This window comes from Mytilus trossulus, chromosome 14 (assembly GCF_036588685.1).
Source record: "Mytilus trossulus isolate FHL-02 chromosome 14, PNRI_Mtr1.1.1.hap1, whole genome shotgun sequence".
Classification (NCBI taxonomy): Eukaryota; Metazoa; Mollusca; class Bivalvia; order Mytilida; family Mytilidae; genus Mytilus; species Mytilus trossulus.
This window is the reverse complement of record NC_086386.1, coordinates 3,955,633-3,982,297: the sequence shown is the minus strand read 5'-3', so window position 1 is coordinate 3,982,297 and position 26,665 is coordinate 3,955,633. Positions and strand designations below refer to the sequence as shown.

The window sequence follows — 26,665 nt, the reverse complement described above, 5'->3', positions numbered from 1 at the left end:
ATGCAAGCCCGACCTCCCCGTAAGTCGTCATTTAAGATCACATGGGCACGCCCTAACTTACATAAATCAAAAAAATGATACATACATGTATGACAGTAAAGATTCGAGTAGTCAAAACACACTTATAGACGATTTTTCACTGAGAACTATGCTACAATAATTACTGTAGTTTTAGATCAACTTTAGATTTTCTTTTCAAAATTTGACATATTTATACGGATCTTTAAAGTAGTTTTCTGATACAAACATATTCCTAGTTTCAGGTTAAACTCTTTTATTTGCTTTAAGCTGGGGTCACACATTCACGATTTATACTGCCGTCCTTGACAGGACCATTCCCCATTAAAATTTGTTTAAAGTCTGATAAATCCTGTGAATCGTGGATGAAAATTCAAACTTTGATTAAAATTTGTAAAACAAATAATTTAATCACGACAACAATCAGATATTGTTCAGGAAGCGTCGATAGTCAACCGTTTCCAAGCGAATTTATCCCCACAATCCCGTTTTCAAGCGGCTTCTAATCCAACTTGTATATTTCGCCAGGTAGAATTCAACCGAGTATATAACGACTTCGCCCCAAATCTACCTAACTGTCGGGATGCTTCGTCGAACTATTCGGACCCTTCCCGACCCGTAGAAGTCTGTTACGAAATTAAACGACTGCGATCAGACAATGATAGGACATTCCAGATAATTGAGGATAGTAATCCGACTTTTTCACTTTTCGTTTCGTATCGCTGTCTGATCTCAAACGGGACCAATAATCGGCAATGTGTAAACCCCGCATTAATCAGTAATGAAAAACAACAGTATGAAGTCATATAGATTTCATTTATTGTTAAGACAAGAAGACGTCCATAAACTTTGTACTAATTTTTGGTTAACTTCGATGTTCATCTTAATCTATCAGGTTTATTAGTTTTAGATCAAATTAGTTTTCAACATAAAAAGCTGTGGTGCGTTAGTAGACATTTTTGTTTTTCTTTAACCAATGTTGTGTCATTTGAGTGCGTTGTTGTGTGTTAATGTTAGTTTTTTCTATCTTGTTTTCGTTCATTCCAAAACTTCTTTGCACATGTATCAGACAGAATAATAACAGTCATTTACAGCCGCTGAATTCTTCTATTCAAACATTATTGTTGTACAGCACAAACAAAATTCATAGAAACATGTAATGTAGTCTGCAAATATATATAGAAATACTAACACGTCGAAATATCGATTGAATCAAAGAATTATACTGTTTTAACAAACAGTCAACGTTTTTACTTAGATTTGTTCAAAAACAGTCAGTTTATATGACATGTACTTATGAAGCAGTTGCATTAATATTTGATCATTGCTTTAGTCAAATGTATATACTTTCTTTCATTTTGGTCTTACATGTATTTATTTAAGTCTGTTTTGGATTTAAAAATAGAATTTATCTTTCTTTCAAATAAAGAAATACTTGCCATGAGTAAAGTTTTATCCTGTCCAGTTCTATAGAAAAAATTTCACATAACATGTCATTGAATATAAGAAAATAACCATCATTGGAAGTTAACCAATCAAATTTATAAGGTTTAGTCACCATGTAACCTCAAGATTACAAAATTTTCTATAGGAATCACAAAAAAAAATAATGGTCTTTAGAAATACCCAAGACATATGTTGTTGACACAGAAGTAGTTTTACTGCAATAACATGTAGGATTAACAACCTACAACGGTCAAATTCAAGGGAATATTTTGTTAGACCTACTTTCGTATACAACCGGATGTGACATACCATGATGTATTGGTAGTACACCTAAAATCAGTATAATACTTTGTATTATTAATATATGCATCTCCTTTAGATGATTGTATATGTATGGCTACTAAAAATCCAAGTACCAAAGCACATCAAAATTAGGAATAAAAGTAAATGATCTATTAAATTTGTATATGGAATAACCTATTCTGTTTTGCAGTTATTGCCGTCATACTTGTGGAACATGATATGAAGACTGTAGCAGTTGGAGAATCTTTATTAGTGGGTTGTGTAGTATTGGGTAAGTTGCATACACTCCAAAGTTTATTTCTATCAAATTGGAAGAAGATTTTGTCAGCTAAATTTTCATGGGTACATTTTGTACGTTCATTCTTTTTCATTAACAATCTTTTGAGATAAATGTGTATATGTGTACGCATTGAAATTGTTTCAGTGATTCATTATTAATTACAATTGTGGCGAAAGATACCAGATGGAAAGCCAAACTCATTGATCGAAAAGAAACTAGCAACGCTATGGCTAAAAAAGACATAGCCAAATAAGCCAATAATATTACACAAGACACAACATAGAAAACTACATTATTATCTGTTTATATACACTAGTATCACAAACCCAGTAGTCAACACTTTTTGTGCTGACATGAATTGTCATTGATATGGTTATATTTATAAATCTACTGTTCACAAATTTTTTAATTGTTTGAAATACTAAGTCTTTTCTACCTCAGGCATAGATTAACTTAGCTGTATTTGGATTTTTTTTAGGAATTTTGGTTCTGAATGCTCTTCAACTTCGTACTTTATTTGGCATTTTAAACTTTTTTTTGGATTCGAGTGTCACTGATGAGTCTTTAGCAGACGAAACGCAGGTCTGGCGTATATACTAAATTTAGTCCTGGTATCTATGATGAGTTTATTTAGTACATATTGTAGTAACATGTAATGTTGATATAAAGTACACAGCTCAGCTCACGCCGATACAGCTCAATTTACTTAGTAATTGCTGTATCGATCGCTTTTAAATAATAGAATGTACTAATGATAAAATATTTGTTTGTAGGTACTGTCTATGTGGTGTATATTTTTTCCACGCATCAATTAGTTAAGGTATTTCTAGTTATTGTTTAATGTTCTACAGTACAAATCTGTTCTTTCTTCTTTCAAAATCTGTCAGTAACTGCCAATACAACTGCTCGTTGGATCTAAGTGTCTTGGTCTGAAAAACCCAAATCTATTACTTTTACCCTTACAATTTTAGACAGTTGTACCCTAGAACTCATTTGGACCGTTCTACAAAAGTACAGATCCTGATAGTTCTGAATCAAGAGAATTCTGACTAGCTCTATTTATCAAGCATTAAAATAGGTATTAGTTTTATTTTCTTATTTCTTTGATCTAACTTATTAATATTATTTTTCATTTTTTGTTCTTTTATTTAATTTTTAAAATAGTTTGTGTTTTCTCTTTTTCTGAAGTTATCACTTTTTGATGATTACCTATGCAGTGGCATACAAATATTTAGATTGAAACCCTAATACTGAGTCTGAGATATTTGCTCTTTTTCATTTTTCATATGCATTTTTTAGCCTCCAAAGGTGTACGACGAGCAATACGAGTTACAGATTTATAAATTACTAAATGCAGCTTCTAAAGGCGACATGTTACACATCAAAAGGTAATTGTGTTCAATCAATTCATGCAGAAATTAGCTAATTAGAAGAATCAAAGGATGCAGGGTATTCATTCTTGAGATTTAAATCGGTAATGTCCAAAAAAAACAAAAACAAAAAAAAACCATATTCAACATCTTTTAAGCTTTACTGCGTCGTAATTCTAGGTGAAATAATAGTTATGTTTAGTCTTATCTTTCTATTTCTTGTGACCAGGTGAAATAAGGCTCAGATAAATTGAACGCAGAACGTTCATATATTTTAATATAATATAGAATAGAAGGCAACGACAGATCTGAAATATACAGATAATGACAAATAAATACAACTTTACATATAAATGCATATGAATATATCATTTTGTAGCAAATAATGAATATTATGTTCAATTATACAATTGCAAATAAACAATAATGCAAAACTCAGTTAAATGACAACTCTGAATGTAAACAATTTGTTAATCATACTAATGAAAACTGTTCACTAAAGTAAGTTGACCATACTACTATATAAAATACTATATAATATTGAAAGTTAATTACAGGTAAATAAGAAAATTTAAAGTTTGAAATAAAATTAGCAATGTAAATGAAAAATTAAATATTTAAGTCAAAAACATTTAACCATAAACTAATTTTAAAAACCCTTAAATGTAAATACCTTATAATGCTGGCTACCGCTCTTAATGTTGTTTCTGGTGTTTCTAATTCTGCATTGGCAATATAGTAAACAAGTACAATATATATAGTCAAAAGGTGAACTGTTAAACTAGATAGAACCAGATAAAACAACTATTAAGTAAGGTAGTTTGTCCAATAGCCAGTGGTGAGTAAATATCAAAGAGCCTAAATAGAGTATTGTGGATTCATTGAACCATATAATACAAAATATGTTCACTATAGTAAGATCATTATAGTATAGGGTAAAATAGATATAAACTAAGTACAAAGTTGGAAATAATATCAAACAGATAATATGTATATAAATGAACTTGTCCACATTATGTTTTGTGAACTATGGTTTGTTTGTCAAACATTTTTCTTGTTTAGCCATGGCGTAGTCAGTTTATTTTGACTTTTGAGTTTGAATGTCTGTCTGGTACCTTTGCCATTTATCATGCAATAAAATATATATTTGTTTTCTCAAGAGGATAAAAATATTAAATGGACATAGTTTGAGGAATGATGTCTTGTGAATGTAGCATTTACTGACCCTTTGGTATATGTCATTCCTCTTTTATGTTTATGCTTATATGTACTTAGTCTTTGCTTTTTTGATAGTTGTTACAGTATGCATTGTCGTACCTTATAACAGTGATATATGTAAACAACGTTTTTAGTTCGCAATTTATATATTACTTGTTTCTGATTATTATTCTGTTATTGATTGTAGAATATATAACCAAAAATACATTGATATAAATGATACAGATTACGATACAAGAAGTGCTTTCCATTTAGCTGCAAGTGGAGGACATCATAAAGCAGTAGAGTACCTTTTAAAAAACAATGCTAGCTTTCTCGAAAGAAAAGACCGGTAATTTATATATTTGATTTGTTGAAGAATTTAAATAAAACATCTACACTGTTCTTTCTTACTGAATACTGTAATTGTACTTATTTTCGCGGTATATTAATTTTCACGAATTTTGCGGTCGGTTTATTATCGCGAAAATCAAAACACGCGAATCTAAATCCAACCTTTCTGTTCACTTTTACATGTAAACTTGACATTACATCTGTTTACAACCCTGTGAATCCGTTAAATAAATAAACTAGAATTAAATCAACAGGTGACAATTATGTAAATCAATTAAAGATCAACGAAACAATGACTCGATAGTACTTGTACTTTTGTTGTAGTTCTCGATTAACAACGATGTTGAGTAGCACACATTTTTTTTTCGATTTACTGCAATCATTTGATAATAAACGAAATTATAATTGTGATTTGATTTCATGAGAATAAAAAAAGCACAAATAAATACACACGAAGATTGTTTACAAATAACCAAAGTTACAAAAATGATATTCAGAATCTACAAATTAGTATGCATTGTCGAATAGTTATCTGAAGTAAAAGGCTTATAATTTGATACGCCAAAAAAAGATCAACACGGAAATAACCTTATCAAGAGGCAAAATCAAATGATGCAACACTTCAAACTACATACGACTCATCAGTGACGCTCATATCAAAATAGTAAAAAAAAAAGAAAAAAAAAGCTAAAACAAAGTTTCACAGATGATATTTGATGTTCCTTTTGTCATAACTAAAATCCACTTTCCTTTTCACCACGAATTATATTATTTACCGGGTTTGTAATAACATGAACAACTCGACGGATGACAAAGGTAGAGTAGGATCTGCTTACCATTCTGGAGCACATGGGATCACCCCTGAGAGAAAAAAGAAAAAAAAAGTAAATACATTTCGGATAGCGTATGAAGATAATTATGTCGGATTTCTCTGGTCTTAAATGTTGTAGGTGCCAAGGTCATACACCTGCCGAGGACGCAGTATGGCACATGAAACATAATGATAACAATGTAGCTAGAAAAAGTTTCGAAACACTTCTTCAACTTATACAAACACATAAAGGTTTAAAGAAATATAAGGTAAGTTTTGATTTCATTTACAATATTTATTGATTTTCTGTACAGTAAACACAAGTTTTTTGTGTCTTTGCAACATGATGCAACCAACTTTGTAACATGATGCAACCAACTTTGAACTTCTCACATCAACAAATATAAGTTCTGCAGTTAAAATTAGACAGACGTCATGCATTCGATTCTTAAAAATAAAATAAGAAATAAAATAGCATTGTCCTTATATCTTCACGTTCCGCTTTACATGAACACATGTAACAAATGGAAAATAGAATATTTAAAATCTAGTAATGTTCGGGTGAAGAGAACCGAAATAAATATTCATTATTATAAAGCGATTTTCTAGATGTATATGTTAAATGAAGATAGCAATCCCCAAGGACCATTTTTCAATATTTATTTAATTTTGTTAAAAGGTGTTTGAACTCGGACTTCACTTGAACTGAATTTTAATGTGCGTATTGTTATGCGTTTAAATATCAACATTTGCTAGAGGTATAGGGGGAGGGGGAGATCTCATAAACATGTTTAACCCCGCCGCAAGTTTGCACCTGTCCCTAGTCGTGAGCCTCTGTCCTTTGTTAGTCTTGAATTATTTTTAATTTTAGTTTCTTGTGTATATCTATGTTTGGTTTAGTACGACGTCCATTATCATTGGACTAGTATACATATTTTTAAGGGGCCAGCTGAAGGACACCTACGGGTGCGGAAGTTTCTCGCTACATTGAAGATCCATTTGTAGCCTTTGGCTGTTGTCTGCTCTATGGTCGGGTTGTTGTCGCTTTGACACATTCCAAATTTCCTTTCTCAACTCACGTCTTTGGTTCGCCAAAAAAGAAGACCGTTTCTGTTCACCAAATACAACGTAGAGGGTTTAATATTAGTATCTTGAATATCAAAATCAAAATGTTCGTCAGAATTTTTCTCTTGATATTATAACAAATACCTCTTCCATACATCAATACAGGTTCAACTAAAAATAAGGACGGTTTGGTATATATACTCAAATGAGTTATCCCTCCCGTCCGTTTTTGTATGCTAATGACATTCCACACTCCCGACTAGCCGCCAAGCCAGTTGTTTTTCGTTTTTCATCAAAATCAAATGTTCAACAATACACCTCAAAGTGCTTGTAACTATCACTGTAACCGATAATGTCATCAGAGCCCCGACACAAGTAATCGTCATCACTGCATATGGTCGTAGTAAAAAGTAAAAACACAAAAATACCGAACTATCTTAGTCTTATTTGTGTTGATAAATAAGTTCGACATTGAACACAAATATGTCACCACATTGATCAATCTTTGCAAACTGTTCTCTTCTGGTGCTTTCAACACCATATCGTTTTTAAAGAGGGAAATGCTTAATTGTTTATTTCATAAAATCACGCCACAGTTTTAAGAGTAAATATGTATTTTAAATTATTAATTATCAAAGAAAAAATGTAGGCGATAAAAATGCAATCCTTTTTTATACTAACCTGGACTTTAAATCACGGTGTTGTGTTGTTATTAAAACACTAGTAATACACATAAATATAGGAAGATGTGGTATGAATGCCAATGAGAAAACTCTCCATCCAAGTTACATTTTAAAAAAGTAAACCATTGAAGGTCAGGGTATGGCCTTCAACACAGAGCTTTGGATCACGCCGAACAGCAAGCTACAAAATGTCCCAGAAATTACGAGTGTAAACCATTAACCTTGAATGTATATATCAAGCCTTTAAACATTGATTGCATTGGGGTTAAATCTTTCCTACGTACACTTTTGTACTTCAAAAATAGGGTTCAACAGGGCCAAACGCACGTGTCAACGAAAAATGACGGAAAGAAGAGTTTCTAGATTTTGTTTGGTGACTTAATATTGAGTAAAGCGAGTGCATATGTTCATTACAGCTTAGAACACTTTTAAATTCATTTTGTTCAAATATAAGTTTGATTTAGTGAAGCACTGAAACTCTGATTGAATATGTTACAATATATATTTTGTGCGGAACGGAAATCAGAGTTATTCCGCTTTCAAAGGTAAAAAGTCATCATCTGCTCCTTGATTAACAATCTGATTTTTTTTTTACAGTTTGAAGCATTCGCTTATCGACTTTAATAAGCAAATCATACAAACAGTCATTTTTCTGGACCTCGACAGGAGGCTTTAAATACTTTTTAGACTTGTTAAGAAGTTGGTTCATTTAAACTTGTCACGTTTAAGTCAGTTTTACAATTAAGGCCTTTATAATTGATTATTTATAACAAAGTTAAACTTCACTTGTTTAAAACATTTGTTTCGTCATTTGTCACATTTCCGCCATAATCAACCGTTAATGGAATTACTCGTTTTCTATCGTTCACAATTCCAAATTCCCTATCAACTTCCAAACATCTCTGTGATTATTATTCCACAATTTCTCTACCAGCTTTTATTGTTGCTGTACTTGGAAATGTCGCTTGTACTTCAAATAAGTTTGTAATATGCTTTTCTGTATTGGTTTTATAACATACAGAAGCGATAGGGAAAATGTCGACAATTGGGCTGCAGCAGTCAATAACAGTATATTAAACAGTGACTATCGGATCATAACCGTACTTAAACATGATCAAAAATAGCAATATTCTAATGAAGAAAGTGTACGAGTACATTTACTTAGTTTGTTCTGAGTCAATTTTAAAAACCTTTTTTTTTATTTTTACAATGATATCTTCAGAGAAACCACAGAATTTATTTTAGTTCATAACTTTTCAACTTCATAATAAACTAGTATGAACAAAACATTTGTCAAACCAAAAAACGGAAAGATGTACGAGAGGCTAAGTTTTTTTAATATAATGACCATCTTATATTTTCAACAGGAAATAACAAAATCAAAGTCGTGAATTGTGCAGCACGTCAGTCTTGTGTCCATCAACATAAACCAAATCTTTTGATTTACATACATAAAGTATAAGGCATCAGCACAATTAGTAGTTCTACAATTGTTACAATAGAAGTAAAACCATATTGTCAAATAAAATTGAGAATGGATATGGAGAATGTGTCAAACAGACAACAATCCAAACAAAGAGCAGAACACAGCCTAAAGTAACCAATCGGTCTTCAACACAGCGAGATAATGCCACACCCAGAGGCCAGCTTTAGCTGGCTCCTTAACGAAAATGTAAAATATGTAATAGTTCATGTAGTTGGGTGAAAATGGACGTCACACTAAACTCCTAAACCTATAAATGAACTAAAATTCAAAAACAAACAAAACTAACATAGACAATAACAATCAAATAAAAAAGTAAACAAAGACTCATAAAACCAAAAGACAATTACATCAACAAATACAAATAATAAATTAGAAAAAACACAAAGGTCAGAGACTCCTGACTAAGGATAGGCGCAAAACAATGCGGTATCGCTCATTTTGTTTTGTGAGATTTCAACCCTCCCCCTCTAGATAGAGAGAAAGGATCATTTTGATTTAAAATGAACATATGAAACTGTCTCAGGAACAGATTCTTATTAAGTGTTTATGAAGAGGGTCTCTTTAAAATTTCGAAAATATGTCACCCAAAACTATGAGTTTTCTTTTTTATAATATCCCAACAAATCAATTCTTTGCGGCTTGTGTCGTAAAAAAACGCACTGTTATTTCGAGCATACGTTTAATTTTCTTTGCTTAGTAAAAAAAATGCATTTCAGCGACCTTACTAATTTTAGAATAATATAATAAATAACCCGAGTTTTTTAATATAAATAAATCTGAACATTGCAAATCTGTCCTAAATTTGCACATTTGTGCAAACAACTAGACTGATTTTAAAATACGATTGTTCATTCCAAGATGGTGGTATACAATGTTTCTACCATATTTTTTCTTAGGAATCGAAATGGAGTTTGGCCCTTTCGAACCATATTCTCTCGCTTTTTAATTGCTTCAAAGATTATAATATGTATCAAAATTTGCACAAACTCTGTTTGTATAGTTAAACTGCGTGTCTACTTTTGATAATCATCCAGCGATAACCATAAAGCCTTAAAGATCCCTTATGTTGTCTTGAGTGGAAGAAACGATATATTAAAGTGGCGTGTAGTATTTTTGGCAAAATAAACATAGTTTCTTCAGTATTTGTTTCAGGTGTCCATGATAAACCATACAGGGATGATCTTTTGCCTATAATTGTGAATATGTCTACGTAATCTAACCCATTTAAAAATAAACCCTTAATTATTTGTCTATTCTGTCACTTTAAAAAGAAGAAATTTAATCGCCGTACCATGCATGTGTAAGCTCAATGAATTTGAGCGCACACAACATTTAAATTGTTCGCACATTATGTTTAAGTTGTGCGCACTATATATTGGAATTGTGCGCACAATATAATATTTTGTGTGCACAATGTATTTAAGTTATGTGCACAATATGTTTAAGTTGTGCGCGCAATATTTTTAAGTTGTGCGCACATTATGTTTAAGTTGTGCACTTACTATGTTGAAGTTATGTGCAGTATATATTGGGATTGTGCGCACACTATATTATTTTGTGTGCACAATAAAATAAAGGTGTGCTCACAATATATTTTTTTGCGTTTACAATTTTATATTTTTTATTTCCCTAGTCGGGCTTTGTATTACATGAGCCTTTATTAATTTTCTATAATCAAGAATGACATCTCGTTTTGTTTTGTTTTTAGTTTGTTTTATTTAATCCAAACTAGATATTGGCTTTTATGTATGTAATTCAAAAATATTTCTCAACAAACTTCAAGAAATATCTAACGACATATTTCAATTCAGAAAGAGTGCTTCTTATCATTTCTATTTAATGTTGCAGTGTTCTTTTAAAGATGATGTTGCTATAAAAATGATAAAAGCTGCTGAATATGGAGAATTTGCAGTTATAGAAAGGTAAAATAAAACATAAAATTAGTATGATAGATTAAAAATCGTCAATCAAATCAGAATTGAATTATGCGCCATACTGCTATTAAAACTTGGCAGTCATTGTTCAAATACTTACTGTGAAACTGAAGGTTAAGAGAAACACATTTTCAATGTGCTAGTTCGTGACAACTAATGTCTAAAAGCTGAACTTTGTATATACTTCTAAAGACAAATGTGCCTTCCTTGAATAAAGATAGAATGTAATACCTTGTACAGAACAACACTGAACACAAACATGATGTTCAGCTCAATAATATTGTCATAGGACCAGCCACTCAGTGTTTACTATGTTTTATAGGTTACATGATTCTGGAACAGATATGAACTTATCAGATCCCGATGGACGAACTGCATTGCATGCAGCAGTTGAAAGGAATCAAGAAAAGGTTATATACTTTTTAATTGACGAGTGCAAGGTTTCGCCATTTATCAGATGGAGGTATGCATTTAAAAAATGTTTCTTTTGTCAAGATATGAAGCAGTATAAATTCACAGAATAGTCTCACATAATTATCTTCTTGAAACATATAAACTTTCCTTAAATAATGCATGTGCCAGTTGTAAAAATATTGAAATCATAGAGAATGAATTTTATGAATGTACACAAATAAAACAATTTCGGAGAGAATATTCTAACTTGTGGTATTGAGTTCTTGGAGTAAAAATATTTTTGAAAATTCGAATATTTATATCTGTCTAAAGAAAAAACACGTGTCATTTGTCAGCAGATGGGGGGATTTATGGAAATCATTTAACTAAATTTATTTTCATAACGTATTCTAAAGTATTCTTAAGACGTATCGTATACTGAGTATTCATACCAGTAATTTGTAAATTTTAACTATGTATTATTTACATAGTCCCCTGCCTTTTCATGAATGTGACCTACCGAATTTACCGGATTTGTTATCACATGAGCAACAGGACGGATGCCACATGTGGAGCAGGATCTGATTACCCGTCTAGAGTACCTGAGATCACCTCTAGTTTTTGTTTGGGTTCGTGTTGCTTATTCTTTAGTTTTTTATGTTGTGTCATGTGTTCTATTATTTGTCTGTTTGTCTTTCTTCATTTTTAGCCATGGCGTTGTCAGTTTATTTTCGATTTCTAAGTTTGACTGTTCCTCAGGTATCTTTCATCCCTCTAGTATGACAGTGCCATACATGGCATGTCATTCACTTATGTATTGTAAAAATGTGTGGATGCTCTGTAGTTTGAATACCAAAAATATCAATAAAATTAATAAAGACAAAAGATTAAGTATTTGTTTTGTTATGGATTTCTGTTTTAAATCTTCATGTAATACATGTACGACCTTACAAGAATCTGCATTTGTTAAAACATATTTTTATGAACTTATTTTCATCACTTCAAGATGGCAAATTAGTTCTCTTATTTCTGAATCTTCATTTTATAGAACCATTTAAAAAACTTCTCCAAATAACCAAACCTTACAACATGTGGCTACCTTAAGAATACAACTGATTTCTGAACTATACATGCATTTCTGCATATAGATAGAGGAACGAGAGTAGCACTTTAGTTATGTGCTGGATTTTATATTAATTGTTTGACATTTACAATTTCAATCACTAACTCACTCACACTTAAAATGTAACGCAAAAATGCCAAATTAATTGACTAAATCTGAACCATTTTCTACTTAGTCTAAATCATACTCGACCAAGTCTAAACCATACTCAACCTAGTCTTATTCACACTCGACCTTGTCTGAACCTTACATGACCCAGTACGAACCCACCTTACATGTAATATGCTTCTGCATCCGTCTTTTAATTTCTTTCATTTTAAGTTTGTTTCCTTGGCTAAGATCTGGAAAAAGAATTTTATATGTTATTGAAACTTACAATTCACATAATATAGTTATCAATACTTATATATATATGACCTCCTTTAAAATGAAAATAAAATGAAAGTTGATCAAAGGAGGTGATTTCTGATCGGATTAAAAAAAATCAGTTTGATTAATACGGATTTGTCAAAATTAAAGACATGACATACATAAAGCACTAAACTAACTTTATAATAAATTGGTTTGACTATCTTCAATTGGTCTTGGAGTATCTGATATAAACCCTTGATTTTCATTTTAATTAGTCATTTGTCTCTGTTATTTCTAGACTTTTTTTCTGTTTGACTTTTTCGTTTTAGGTATGGCATTGACTATTTTTCTTTAAATTTCGAGTTTGAATATCAGTTTGATATGTTTTGCCACTCTTGAAGTACATTTTGTTTGATTTTTTTTATGGCACTGATTGTAATTTTTACCGCATATATTTGTTTACAAGTATGTGGTATGATGATGCAAACTTTGAAAGATTTCAATAAACTTAATTATCACAGTTACGTTGTTTTCATACATATATGTCTACACTCGTTACAAAAAGTCAAATAACATTTCATCTTTCATGATTGACAAGTTAACGACTATAGCTGTTTTTTTTTATTTACACAATGAGCAAACTATTATCCGCATTCAGTCAGAGGTTATACTATTCGCGCATGTTTATATGATCACTGTTTAAATATATCAAATAAGTGCAACATATAATTTGTAGGGGTCAACGAGCAGAAGATCTTTTGAAGCCTCAATTTTGCAAACAGAAAATATCAAACAAAATTAGGGAATATATGGAAAACCATTTGTCAGGACAAATCGCTGTTTTAGATAAGGTAACGTCTAAGTACAGTTTTGTAAAAATTGATATGTTGAAAACAAGTGATAAAAAGTACATAGCATATTGTGAATTTATTTAATTTATTACAAGATTGATCGTTTATATAAATATACAGTGTTTATTTCCATTGTTTAACCCAATCGTACATTTTAGATAAATAAATTGAATGAAAACTACGGTTCCTAATTTGTACATTTGGATTAAAAAATCGATATGTATCATTATTTTCTTTTGTTTACAACTCTGTCTTGTATTGTTCTGGTTTTACTATAGTATTCCAATTATTCAATTTCATGACTGTATCATGTGTTTGAACTTTCCATAAGTTTACCATAGTACTATGATATGGTTTGGTAAAAAATTAATGGTAAACCCTAGTTTTTAGTGTTTTAATGTCTAATCTTAACGTTATGATTTATTGACATAACTGCAAGACTAGATTCTCAATTATATGTGGTAAGATAATCGTAGCAAAGAATCCTGCTCAAACCTTAGTGAAAGACGAGTTTAACTTTACATTGTTGCGAGAGTTTATATTCTTTGTTGAAGGCAACTGTAGTGACCTACAAGTACCATTCAATTGAGTTTAGTTTTATGTCTTGTGTTTCTGTTTCTGCCCTAGGTTTTCTATATTTTGCATTTGTAGTGCATCATGACATAAGACATTGTTACGTGTACCATGATGAGCTTTCGTGCAAGACTGCCGTGTGTATTTTTTACATTGATCGTTTGATCAGACTTTGACTTTTTGACACCTGACCTACATGTATGCACGTTGGATGTGTCATCATGTTGCAGTGTGTTCCAAGGTATACTACCTTGACCTCAAAATATAATTTTCAATTGACCTTGCTTCTGAATATGTGGCATGTAGACGAAATGTCATAAGATGATGAGTCTATTGGCACGAGAAACTTCATGTGAGCTTGACCTTTGCCCTCAATGTTAAACTTGTATAATTTGTCTGAATTTAATGGAGAATTAACTGTATGATTGGCACTCGTACCACATCTTCTAAGATATATAGATATATTATTAGTTTCGTGTACCACGATGACCCTTTTCTCAAAATTCGCTTTGTGTTTTTTTTTTACAAGGATCTCTTGACCAGACTATGACTTTTTGAATTTTGACCTTTTCATATTGGATGTGTCTCTTGGTATGATTACCTTGACGGCAAGTCAGGAGTCTCTGGTTTTTGTTAGTCTTGTATGTTTTTAATTGTAAGTTTATTTTATTATTATTTGTAGTTTGAACTGGTACACATTTTGTTAAGGGCCATCTGAAGCCCGCCTCTGGGCGACAGATTTTCTGGCTTTGTTATTATATAAAAAAGAAGATGATGTGGAATGATTGCCAATAAGACAACTATCCACAAAAGACCAACATGACACAGACATTAACAACTTTAGATCACCAACAATGAGCGAAGCCCATACCGTATAGTCAGCTATGAGGACCCATTAGTGGCCTTTGGCTGCTTTCTGCTCTTTTGACATGGTTACTGTCTCTTTTACACATTCCACATTTCCATTCTCAATTTTCAAGAATGTTTGGTTCAGATGAAACTAAATACTTTAATTTCCGTGAATATCGAGTAAGAAAATTTACTGCTTCAGTAGCATCGGTTGCTGCCAGTTGTGATAGATAATGCAAAATGTTTCAATCATTTTCCCTTAAATTTCATTTCATGGACATGTAGATATGGATAGTCTGCTTTTACATCATAAAAATTCAACCAGACGATATACACATATCAATAAACTGAACTCAATGCTAAGAACCTTTAAAGTACACTTAGACAGAGAGCTCAATATAGTGAAACACTTTGTTAAATTGGTCACATTTAACTTGAAATATCACTGGCTGTTACCAAACTGCACCGAGATCCTGAAAAAAAATGCCTATTTAAAGCAGAATTCAATGGAAGTAAATAAGCTGGTTACTGAAATAAATGTAGAATATGTCTATTAACCACAGATGCCCCTGCTTGTGAAAAAATGAGTGAACTTCCACATATAGATGCAGGATTCGCGTAATTTTCACCGTTTTGTGACCATAAGCATTGTGAATAAGTTTCAAAAGATTTGGTTGAGGCATAGAGATTCTATTAAAGATAAAGAACGGAAACAATATAGATTCAGCAGTTGTCCTATCTCAAGGCTCCGTGTTTACATTTGTATCATTGGTACTCGTACCACAACTTTTTACATCTAAAAACGCACGAACAGTGACGCCATCGGGACCCAATATCTAACTTAATAGATCTGTGTTATGGGGTAATGTGAATCGCGTATAAGGTTCCTATAACATTTGATTGAGTCAGACTTATTTAAGAGAAAGGAAACGAAAGAGTCAGCACTTCTTATGTTTTTAAAGGGACATAAAAAGTCTTGAATGGTAAAAGTGACACTTAAAAATTTCAAATTTAATTTTGTGTTGAGGTTGGGATCCCGCTTACATGTTTAACCCCGCCTTATTTTATATGCACGTGCCTATCTTGTTTTTCGTTTATTTTTTGTACATAAATTTTACCGTTTGTTTTCTCTTTTGAATTGTTTTACATTGTCATGTCGGTGCCTTTAATAGCTGACTTTGCGATATGAACCTTGCTCATTGTTGAAGACCGTGTGATGACCTAGGCTACATTGTATAATTGTTAATTTCTGTGTCATCTAGTCTCTTGTGGAGAGTTCTCATTGGCACTCATGCACCAGCTTCTTTTATGTATTGTGCATACATTTTGTAGTATTTGGTTGAGGCAAACTAAAGTTAGGAGAGCGGAACCCGTTTTCATGGGACGTTCAGGATAGACGGACTAGTTTAACTCTTTATGCCCCTAAATCATGGCGCCAACAAAAAAGTTCTTACTATTGTGCTGGTGATACACATCCCACTAGCACTGTCATTAACACATGTACAAATAATTTTATTATAAAAATATTCAATCTAAATTTTGATTTCTTTATTTTTGGCCGAAGGATTATATGCATGGCCTTCACAATGACTAAATGAGTATCAAATTTTTATAACTTTTTTCTCCAACTAATAAAAGGTAACCAACTTATTGATGATCACTTTGCTTTATATGTCTTTTAACATTCTGTTTTGAAAAAAAAGATTTTACATATACTTCACATGTATTTCTTTCAAATCTGACATTATTAAAAAGTCATTAAATAAAATTCAGTCGAACTTGATAATAAATGTGCAATCAAATATATATGGAAGTCGTCAACTGGTCAAGTGGCTAGATGCACATATCGTTAGCCATATAGACACATGCCTAATTGGGTGGTTTTAAAACTGCTAGCATAGGCAGATCCAGGGGGCGCCCCCCCCCCCTTTCGTGGGAAAAAATAGGTTGATTTTATAGGGAATCATTAAAGTATGATTGTAGAGGGCCCCCATTAGGACAAGTTCTGGATCCGCCACTGTCTAGACATATTTACGTAAATAAGGGATGAGTAAAGGAAAAAAAAAAGAAAACAAAACGACTGAATTAAATGAAAGGATGTTCGATGAACTGTATACTTCGGTTTGTTTTAAAAATTTATACGATGCTTTATTTTTATCTAGTTTCCTTACCAAAATAATTAAAATGAGAAGATAAATACCTTATAGCTTCCTTTACCGTCGCTGCTAAAATGTTTAATGTTATAAAATAATTTTTAGCGTCTTTGACCTAATTTACCTTTTTATTCGGAGACTTGCGGTTATCTTCTGTTATGTTCAACGGGAACATAAGAATGATCTTGAATAGAACCAAGAAGTCGGGTTGCCTTAACCAAACAACCCGGATGTTGAACCAGTTACCATGGTTTCGAACCATAGAACCAAGGTTCAGAACCAGAAAACCCAGATGGAACCAAGGTTTAGAACCAGAGTGCCCGGATATTACCCAATTGCATTCGGAATTCTCATGACTTTTTATACCTTCAATGTTTTTTCCAAATCATTTATTTATTTAGTATATTTATATATAATATAGCAAGAAAACGAGCCATTTTTACTTTTTCGTATATGAAAGCATCTTTCATTATATTTAATTTATAAGTCTTTGGTGTAGTTTATTTGTATAAAAGTTGGGTTTGCCATGCATAATCAATAATCTGACAATTTTGCACAACCAGCTGTACTGTGACTTATCTTTTTTTTTTTAAACAACCATTAAAAAATGCATTTTGACAAATTATCTAAACATTCTATGGATTTTAAGAAAAGCAAAAGAGTAAAAGTACTGGCATGAAAATACGGATTATGTGTTTATGAAATTTCCATTTTGTAATTATTTGAAATTAAATAATGTGTTTTCCCCTACAATGCTCGAAATCAGGCTCAGATTTGATTTATCTTTTGGTCCTTTTTGGTTGATAGACTTTCGTCATTCAAATAAGCTTTTGATTTTCAAATATTTTGAACTCGCGCATCAGTGAAGAGACTTTGATTATCGAAATGCACGTATGATGCAAAACAAATGGTACTGTTTATGTTATTACTATCACAAGGTCAAAGCCTCTGTTGGTGAACTAAAAGTCCCCGAGATTAGCATTAGCCCAGTAGCTAATGACATGAAAATGAACATTATGCGTTATATATTTAGAAATGATCTCCCTCATGCAAAGCTCGGATTAATTGCCCGGCTTCGGCTTTTCTTTTTGGTTTATAGCTCTTCATCTTTTTAATTGGCTTTGGATTTTCACAAATTTACTTCGATCATAACGGAAGAAACCTTAATTGCCGTAATGCGCATCTTGTGCAAATCAAACTGGATTCGCTTATGTCATTACCATAACCTCAAGTTGTTGTTAAAATATTTTGAACGCAAAATAGAAACAGATAGTATCAAAGTCTTGCATGCCTCTAAAATATTGAGAAGATAAATATCTACATCTAATCATTTAACAAAAAAAAACAATTATGTACTATTATATCCTTTTTGTATACCTTTTGGGTGCATACAATTGCTATCTGTAAGAGTGTGACTTTGTGACTTATTTGTGTGTTTATTCTTCAGAAAAAATTAAGGGCTAAAAAAATAACCATTATATTGAATAGATTGCAACTAAGTTCCGATTAAACTAGATGGGATTTTTTTACAATTCCGAGTGCTAACACTTTTGCTATTCATATGCTATAGTTCAATGAGAAATTTGGCACAACGTTTTGGAATTTTGGGTCATCCATGCTCTTCAATTTTTGTATTTGTTTGCTTTTTTTAACTAAAATTGAGAATGGAAATGGGGAATGTGTCAAAGAGACAACAACCCGAACAACTGTTTTGATCTGAGCGTCACTGATGAGTCTTATGTAGACAAAACGCGCGTCTGGCGTATTTAATTATAATCCTTGTACCTTTGACAACTATCCAACCGGTATCATTTGTAATTAGAAATTACCCCAAATAGAAAATGAAATAGAAAATAAGGCTTTATTGAGTGTGATAAACAAAAATACTTAGATTTGTAGCAATGTTCGACATGCTTGAAATTGTGTTAAGATGTGTTTGCAATTAATTAATTTTGGGCTGCTCAAAGGGTCTTTGATACCCAGAAATATTATGATTTAAACGACTTATTTTTCATCTGAACTATTTCAAGATTATTCAGAAAACATTTTCACTCAGGTTATACTACTTATAACAGTTGTTTTCTTCATTTATGGCCTCTATTTGAATGTGTTATTGAGATCTACGTATGTATGCGCATCATTAGCAATGAAACAACTCACTACATATCAAATACAACGATGGGTACATTTACATCTTACAACAAAGAAGATACATTCTGTAAATGACTGTGTCAGGTTGATGTTCGAAGAGAATATATAAAGCCTTTCCAATTATTTTACATGACTTTCGTCAATGTGTTTGTCATTATACGAATAAATACTCCAAAGAAAGGAATGCTCGATAGCTGCTCAAAAATTCAAAATTTATAAAAACAGTCGTCGAGGATCGATTAATTTTATTCCAATTTTATTTTTTTTCAGGTGCAAAAAGATAAAAATAAAGACGAAGATTTGAAGATTGTCCGAATATTAAACAGTGCATATCGAGGGGACATTTGTCTAATGAGAGCGTACGTTTCAATTCATTTATTTGTTTTTACAAGGGTACATAAAGGCAACAGTAGTATACCGCTGTTCAAAACTCATAAATTCATGGACAAAAAACAAAATCGGGGTAGCAAACCAAAACCGAGGGAAACGCATTAAATACAACACCGAAAGGCAACACACACAGAAACGGACCAAGCATCAGACAAAACACCACGAGAATAACAAATATAACATGAAAACCAAATACATGAATTTGGGATAGACAAGTACCGTGCCACGTCTTATCTCAAAAATAAGAGAAAACACAAACGACTCAACGTTAAAATGCAACACACACAGAAACGAACAATAATATAACAATGGCCATCTTCCTGACTTGGTACAGGACACTTGGAAATTGGAAAATGATCACATACTCTGACCTTTTATTGCATATACCACGGTTAATCTAAACTGGAAAAACGATGATGTAATTCATGTTCAAGACGCATAAACCTAAACAAAGCACTGTTGTAACTGGTTTTATCAATTATAAAACTGTTTTTATATAGTGTTATTAACTAGCTTTTTCTGCAGTGGTTCTGTTAAAAATTAGAGGTTAGCTGGTCAATAATCTATAAATCGGACAAATGCAAAAACAGTTTTCGATTAAACAAAGAAACGTACCGTGAAGGAGATACTGAAATTCGTATAGTATAATCAGCTTGTAAAACTCCTTTTTCGTTCCATGGTCATGTTTTATATAAAAGGTCTCATAACCGGTCAATTTTCAATCTCAACAAGATTTGATGCTCTGGCATACGCTTTGCTTGCTTGGAAACATCCCTTCGAACTGAAAATTAAACTAAATTACCTTCTTTTTTTATTCATTGGTTTAGGGATGAACTGATATTCCTACACGGTTGTCCGGATTTCATAAAATATTTTACCTGAAGGTTATATCATATAAAACAGCTTCCAATTAGTAGGGTGTCCAGTATCGTAAAAGACGTCTAGTTAACGAGTTTAAGATTACAGCTCTATTATATGCAAACTATTGGACAATCATTATGTTTTCCAATCATGAATGTCGTCGTAGGCTCCCTAGGTCACGTTTTTTGTAGTTTCTTAGGAAACCTCATCATACAGGCCATCTTCGACACGAAAAAAAAATATTGCTTTCTGTGTTATTTGTTTAAAAGATACTTTTAGATCATTTAGATTAAAAGTTTAATTTATCATATAACGAAAGCTGGAAAGATTTTTTCTCGCTACATTGAAGACATGTTGGTGACCTTCTGCTTTTTTTTCTATGGTCGGGTTGTTGTCTCTTTGACACATTCCCTATTTCCATTCTCAATTGTATATTATTTAAGTATAAGTTTTTCAATATATTAGTAAAACTATTTTTTGAGCTGAAATTTACCACATTTTGAACGAAAGAAAATTTATTGCGTGCTACTTTCACGGGACCTTTACTCTGATTACATCAATAAAACATGGTTCATATGTGTGCCAAATATCTTTCGTGTTAATCGGTGCTAGAAAAAAAGCAATTTAAAACACAAATTTAGTTATAATTCTGCCTTGATTTAAAAAAACGTTTCTTTGAGTTAGTGAGAACTAGTAGGCTATAATCAGATTTCTTGGCGAATCGATTGTTCAGTATCATGGTAGAGCAACAGAACTAGGATACATGAAGAAGTCATTTATATAGCTAGCAAGGACCCTGAATAAGAACGAATATTTAGGTTTTTAGATTTTTTTGTATTCCCGATGAAGTAGATACTCGCACAATTTAACATGCTATTCGTGTATACAAAGAGTTTGGTGTGGAAGCAATCAAGAATATGATAATGATAAAGTTACAAGATACAGATGTTCTGATCTTATGGTTAATTACTTCCTCTCCATGCAGCATACGCGTGAGCTTTGATTTCAAACAGGCACTATAACTTGCACACAAGATTTGTGCTGTTATATACATGACTACAATTATAAAGCTTTGGCCTTCTTGGGGCCATTATTACCAGTAGTCCTGTCATGTAAGTTCTCAAGGGGTGTAGGTATGATGCTGAGACAGATTCCTGCGTTTACTTAGTGGTGTATTCATAAATTTGTCTATATATGATTGTGCTTTGTCAGAATTGCTGGAATTTGCCTTATTCACACTAGCCTTTCCCATTCCTGGTTTTACAGCATTTGTCTTATTTGCATTGTTTGAATTAGTGTCTGTTGTTTTTGTATTTCTACCTTTTGGTTTGTTTGCCACATTTGTCTTTCGGTTTAGTTTCTCAGCCTGTTCAGTTGAGAATCATATACTGTAACAGATTCATCTGTGGTCACTATTTGATCTTCTTTGTTGCTTACTACTTGGAATGCAGTAGGACAATCCATCATTTTGTGGCCTGGTAATTTGCATTTTCTACACACCCAATCATTTGGACAGTCATACACAAAATGACCCACTTGCCAGCATTTATAGCATGGTTTTATATTGCCATCACTGTTAGAGCCTCTGTTTTCAAATTCAGGTTGCCCGCTATGCATAACTATGGCCATGTATTTGTCTAGTTGTAAACTTCTGACTATAGGTTTGTCTAACATTTACTAATAATAAATCTGTCTCCAATTTGATAGTTAGTGATTTTGCGTTTTACCCTAACCGTTTTCTATTAAGACTCTGTATGTCACAAACCTGTAATGTAAGGACTCTATGTATTTGCCCATCATCAGCTGAAATTGGCACATTTTTATGCCCCACCTACGATAGTAGAGGAGCATTATGTTTTCTGGTCTGTGGCTCCGTTCGTTCGTCCGTCTGTGCGTCCGTCTGTGCGTCCGACTGTGCGTCCGGTCGTCCGTTCAGGTTTAAGTTTTTAGTCAAGGTAGTTTTTGATGAAGCTGAAGTCCAATCAACTTAAAATTTAGTACACTTGTTGCTTATGATAAAAAGTAAAATCACAAAAATACTGAACTCGGAGGCAAATCAATACGGAAAGTCCATAATCGTTGATATGATCTTTCTAATTTTAAAGTGTTTTGTTTTGATTTAAAATGTCCACCTCTGGGTCTAACAACTCTTTTTGCACACCTTGCATGTCTTCTATAAGAAGTTTAAAACGATCTTTTGACCTCTGACCAACTAATGCTCAATTTCTGGTTCTATCATGTAGTTTAACTTTATGAAAGTTATATTTTTTTCTTGAGTGGTATCTCACTAAGCCTCAGCCATAAAGGGACATCACTCACATTCAGTACTTAATGATCTTGGTGTACTCTGAAATGGTCTTGACCAAGGCTCGACCTGTCTCGACCTGTCTCGACTCAGTCTCGACTCAGTCTCAGCAAGTATAGTTGATGAAAATCCAAGTTGATTTGAAAAAGTTATAAGAAGAATTAAAGACGCCTATCTGAATTTAAATACTAATTTTTTATTTTTACTTATTGTAAAATTAAATTTCACAATTTTATAAGATCAATATTTAATTTAGTTAGATGGGCTGATTTACACCAGTCAAAAGTAAATTTGTAGGTCAAAACTAGTCGAGACAGGTCGAGACTGGTTGAGACTGAGTCGAGACTAGTCGAGACAGGTCGATCCTTGGTCAAGACCATTTTAGACTACACCAAGATTATCAAGTACTGAATCAGACTAATTAAGTAAAGTCGAGACCTAGTCGAGTACACTTAAGTACAGTTAAGTACAATTGAGACAATGTCGAGACTAGTCGAGTAAAATGTGTGCTCGATTCTACTGGGCGAGCACAAAAACTGGTAAATTCAGACTCTGAGCAGTTTGCAGTGAGTTGCTAAAATGTAAACGCAACATTATAGATTCTCATACTGTTCGCTAAAGATTAAAAAGGTAAACACATTAAACCAGCGAATCAAATATTGGAACGTAAAAGCAACGAACGACAGATAGACATTACAAACAATTGGTATCAATTAACTAAAATAGCAAACTTATTTCCATGTTATGGAAATGCTCTAGTGTAAGATCATATGCGAATATATCTTATGTCATGTTTTATAGATACGAAGCAGCAGACTACGATATGACTGTTTCAGATTATGACAAACGAACAGCACTGCATATAGCAGTAAATAATAATCAAGAACACGTTGTGGAGTTTTTACTGAAAGATTGTCGTCTGGCAAAAGAAGCAAACACAGTTAAAGATAGGTACACTTTCAGTTAAACATATTTAATCTAAAAATATGTTGTAGGACATATAGTTTAAATTATAGTCATGAGTTCACTGTGAAGTAATAACTATTTTAGAAATTCATTTTTCATGTTTTGTTTTCTCACACTTAAAGTTGAAAATTCTCCATTTACATCACAACTTCCATGATTTATAATATTTGAATTCAATGCAAAATACTAGTATCCGTAATTCAAATACATTCTCCTATACTAACAGAAATGTATATGGTAAGTTACACATTTAGCACGCTAGCTAGCTATCGATTGATGGCGAGCAGACAGACGATTTAATTTTCTTTGATCAATATTATAGGTGGGGAAAAACACCATTTGAGACAGCCATTAACAAAGGAAACGAAAATATAGTCAAACGTTTTTGTTATTATAATCCGGTAAGAAATACTCAATATGATCTATCTAAAAACTTTTAATTTCAAGTTTGAATAATGTTATGTTCAATTTTTTTTTAAGATAATTATTAAAAATGAAACATTCGATAATTTGAGTACTACAAAAAGTTCTTCACGATTTGAATCGTCTGCATATATAAGCTAGTAAAAACAGCATGAATTATATTTATGCCAATGAAAATGATATAATAATCCACAGTTCAGTTAATTCAAATCACGTCACTTGAATACTCAGGGTTCATTCTAGAGAAATATGAAAATAAATTTAAGTAGATGCTTCAACTTCAATAAACAAAAAAAAACTTAATGAACTACGGTCTTTTTTTAATTGTTTTGTTTTACATAAATGTTTTATATATATTATAGGTTTTAACAAGCACAGTTTTAGTTGAAAAACAAGTATTTACCTTATGTATTGCCGGTGAAGACGATAAAGTTGAAGCATTTCATAGGTAAACACATTAATTATTTTGTCTCTGTATGCCTACACCGAAGTTGTTTCGTTAAATTCTTTTATCACATTGATTTTTTTTTAGGATTTTAGGATTAAAAAAATGGCAGTAGCATGCATTGGAATACGTTATAAATGATTTTTGTCACAACTTCGTTATAGCTGTTCAAAATAAAAATCACATATATGCTTAACTCCCTAATCAAAAGGCAAAATCAAAAGATAAATCACACCAAACGAATGGACAACAACTGTTTATGGTTTAATAAGATACACAATGTAATCCTGATTATAATTTTTGAAATTGTAAACAGTGGTCATTTGCCTGCCTTTATATTCACTATCAAAAAGTAAAATCACCAAAATACTGAACTTAGAGGAAAATCAATTCGGAAAGTCCATAATCACATGGAAAAATCAAATAACAATACACATCAAAAAAGAATGGACAAGAACTGTCATATTCCTGACTTGGTACAGGTAGAAAACTGGTTTTATAGCGCTTACCCTCTCACTTTGATGACAGTCTCAACAAATTCCGTTATATTTACAATGATGCGTTCACTAAAGAGACACAATGAATAAAATAGTCAAAATATTGGTACTGTAGTTATCATCGCGTATCAATTTTAAAATGAGAAATTTAACAGAACACAAAAACATCTATCTACCAACACATTCATCGATTCGCGTGTCTGTCGTCAGAAAATTGTATACGTCACATATATTTGTCGTTCAATATACATACAAACAATTTTAAAATTTCACATAGGCAAAGTTTGCATACAGGTTAAAAAATCAAAAGTATGTAAGAATAAATTTCAGAAATAGACCGAGATTTAAACTAGTCCAAAAGTTATATAGAATTAATAAGAATCCAGAAATAGTTAATTCCACTACACGATTGAATGGTTTTGACGTTTGTGGTTAAACTTAATTTGTAATTCATAATAGAAATATATCATAATAACATAAAATAGAACAATATCACACTGACAGAATCATTTAAAGTACAGAGTCACGTTATAAGAACCAAAGAAATACAAAAAGTCGCATATACAAAACACACGATCAAAAAAGGAAAGACAATACAAACACATTGACGGGACGTTTAAGTACCGAGCTTCCTTGAGTTCCTTTATTATTAATTGTTTCTTATTACTCAAGCCCTATTAACGTGTATTGAATTAAACCTCCATCCACATCAAACGAATGGACAACTGTTAACGGTTTGATAAGATACACAATGTAATCTTGATTATAATTTAGAAACTGTAAACAGTGGTCATTTGCCTGTCTTTATATTCACTATCAAAATATGAGTCCCTTGATTCTTAAAGTGTGTCTAATAACTCAAGCCCTATTAATGTGTAGTTAACTAAACCTCCATCCCAGATAACTGAGTTCAGTAACCAATACGTGAACAAAAAAGATTTTTTCTGAAATGATACTATTCTAGAGTTATCTGCCAACTACACTATATGTTTTGTTGCAGAAGCTTATCAAAACTCCGGAATTGATAAGTTTATTCAAAACGTAAAGTTAGACGTTATCTTGTTGTTTGCAGATTATAAATCAAAACGAGTATTACACGCTCTTGATATATCTAAACAAGAACAAATCAAAATACTTCTTCAACATTTATATATTTTTCTTAGAATGTCTTATTTTGTTTTTCCATTTGAACAGGTTATTTGAAAGTGGAGATCAAATTAATATTCAGAATTCTAGTGGAAGTACAGTTTGGAACCTAACTGCAGATAAATTGAATACTGATACCATTCAATATTTAAAAGACAAAAGCAAAGCCAATGAGAAAGAACACAAAAGTGTTGTTGTAACCTGTAAAAAGGAAATACCCTTCAGACAGACAGTCAATTGA

General features: G+C 32.0%; 1 protein-coding gene across 1 annotated transcript; it reads left to right on the top strand.

Annotated features, from left to right (window-relative positions):
- Nucleotides 1–26,665, top strand: LOC134696901 (putative ankyrin repeat protein RF_0381). The gene is made up of 12 exons (XM_063558866.1): nt 1–19; nt 1,958–2,038; nt 2,821–2,867; nt 3,347–3,435; nt 4,823–4,966; nt 5,919–6,048; nt 10,862–10,935; nt 11,270–11,410; nt 23,749–23,898; nt 24,236–24,314; nt 24,699–24,784; nt 26,473–26,665. The coding sequence occupies exons 1-12, from the start codon at nt 1–3 to the stop codon at nt 26,663–26,665; spliced, it is 1,233 nt and encodes a 410-aa protein (XP_063414936.1).

Excerpts from the sequence above, each read along its gene's own strand:
- LOC134696901 (XM_063558866.1), top strand. Across the intron at positions 24,315-24,698 it reads GTTTTTGTTATTATAATCCG|GTTTTAACAAGCACAGTTTT; the intron begins GTAAGAAATACT and ends TATATATTATAG. Across the intron at positions 24,785-26,472 it reads AAAGTTGAAGCATTTCATAG|GTTATTTGAAAGTGGAGATC; the intron begins GTAAACACATTA and ends CCATTTGAACAG.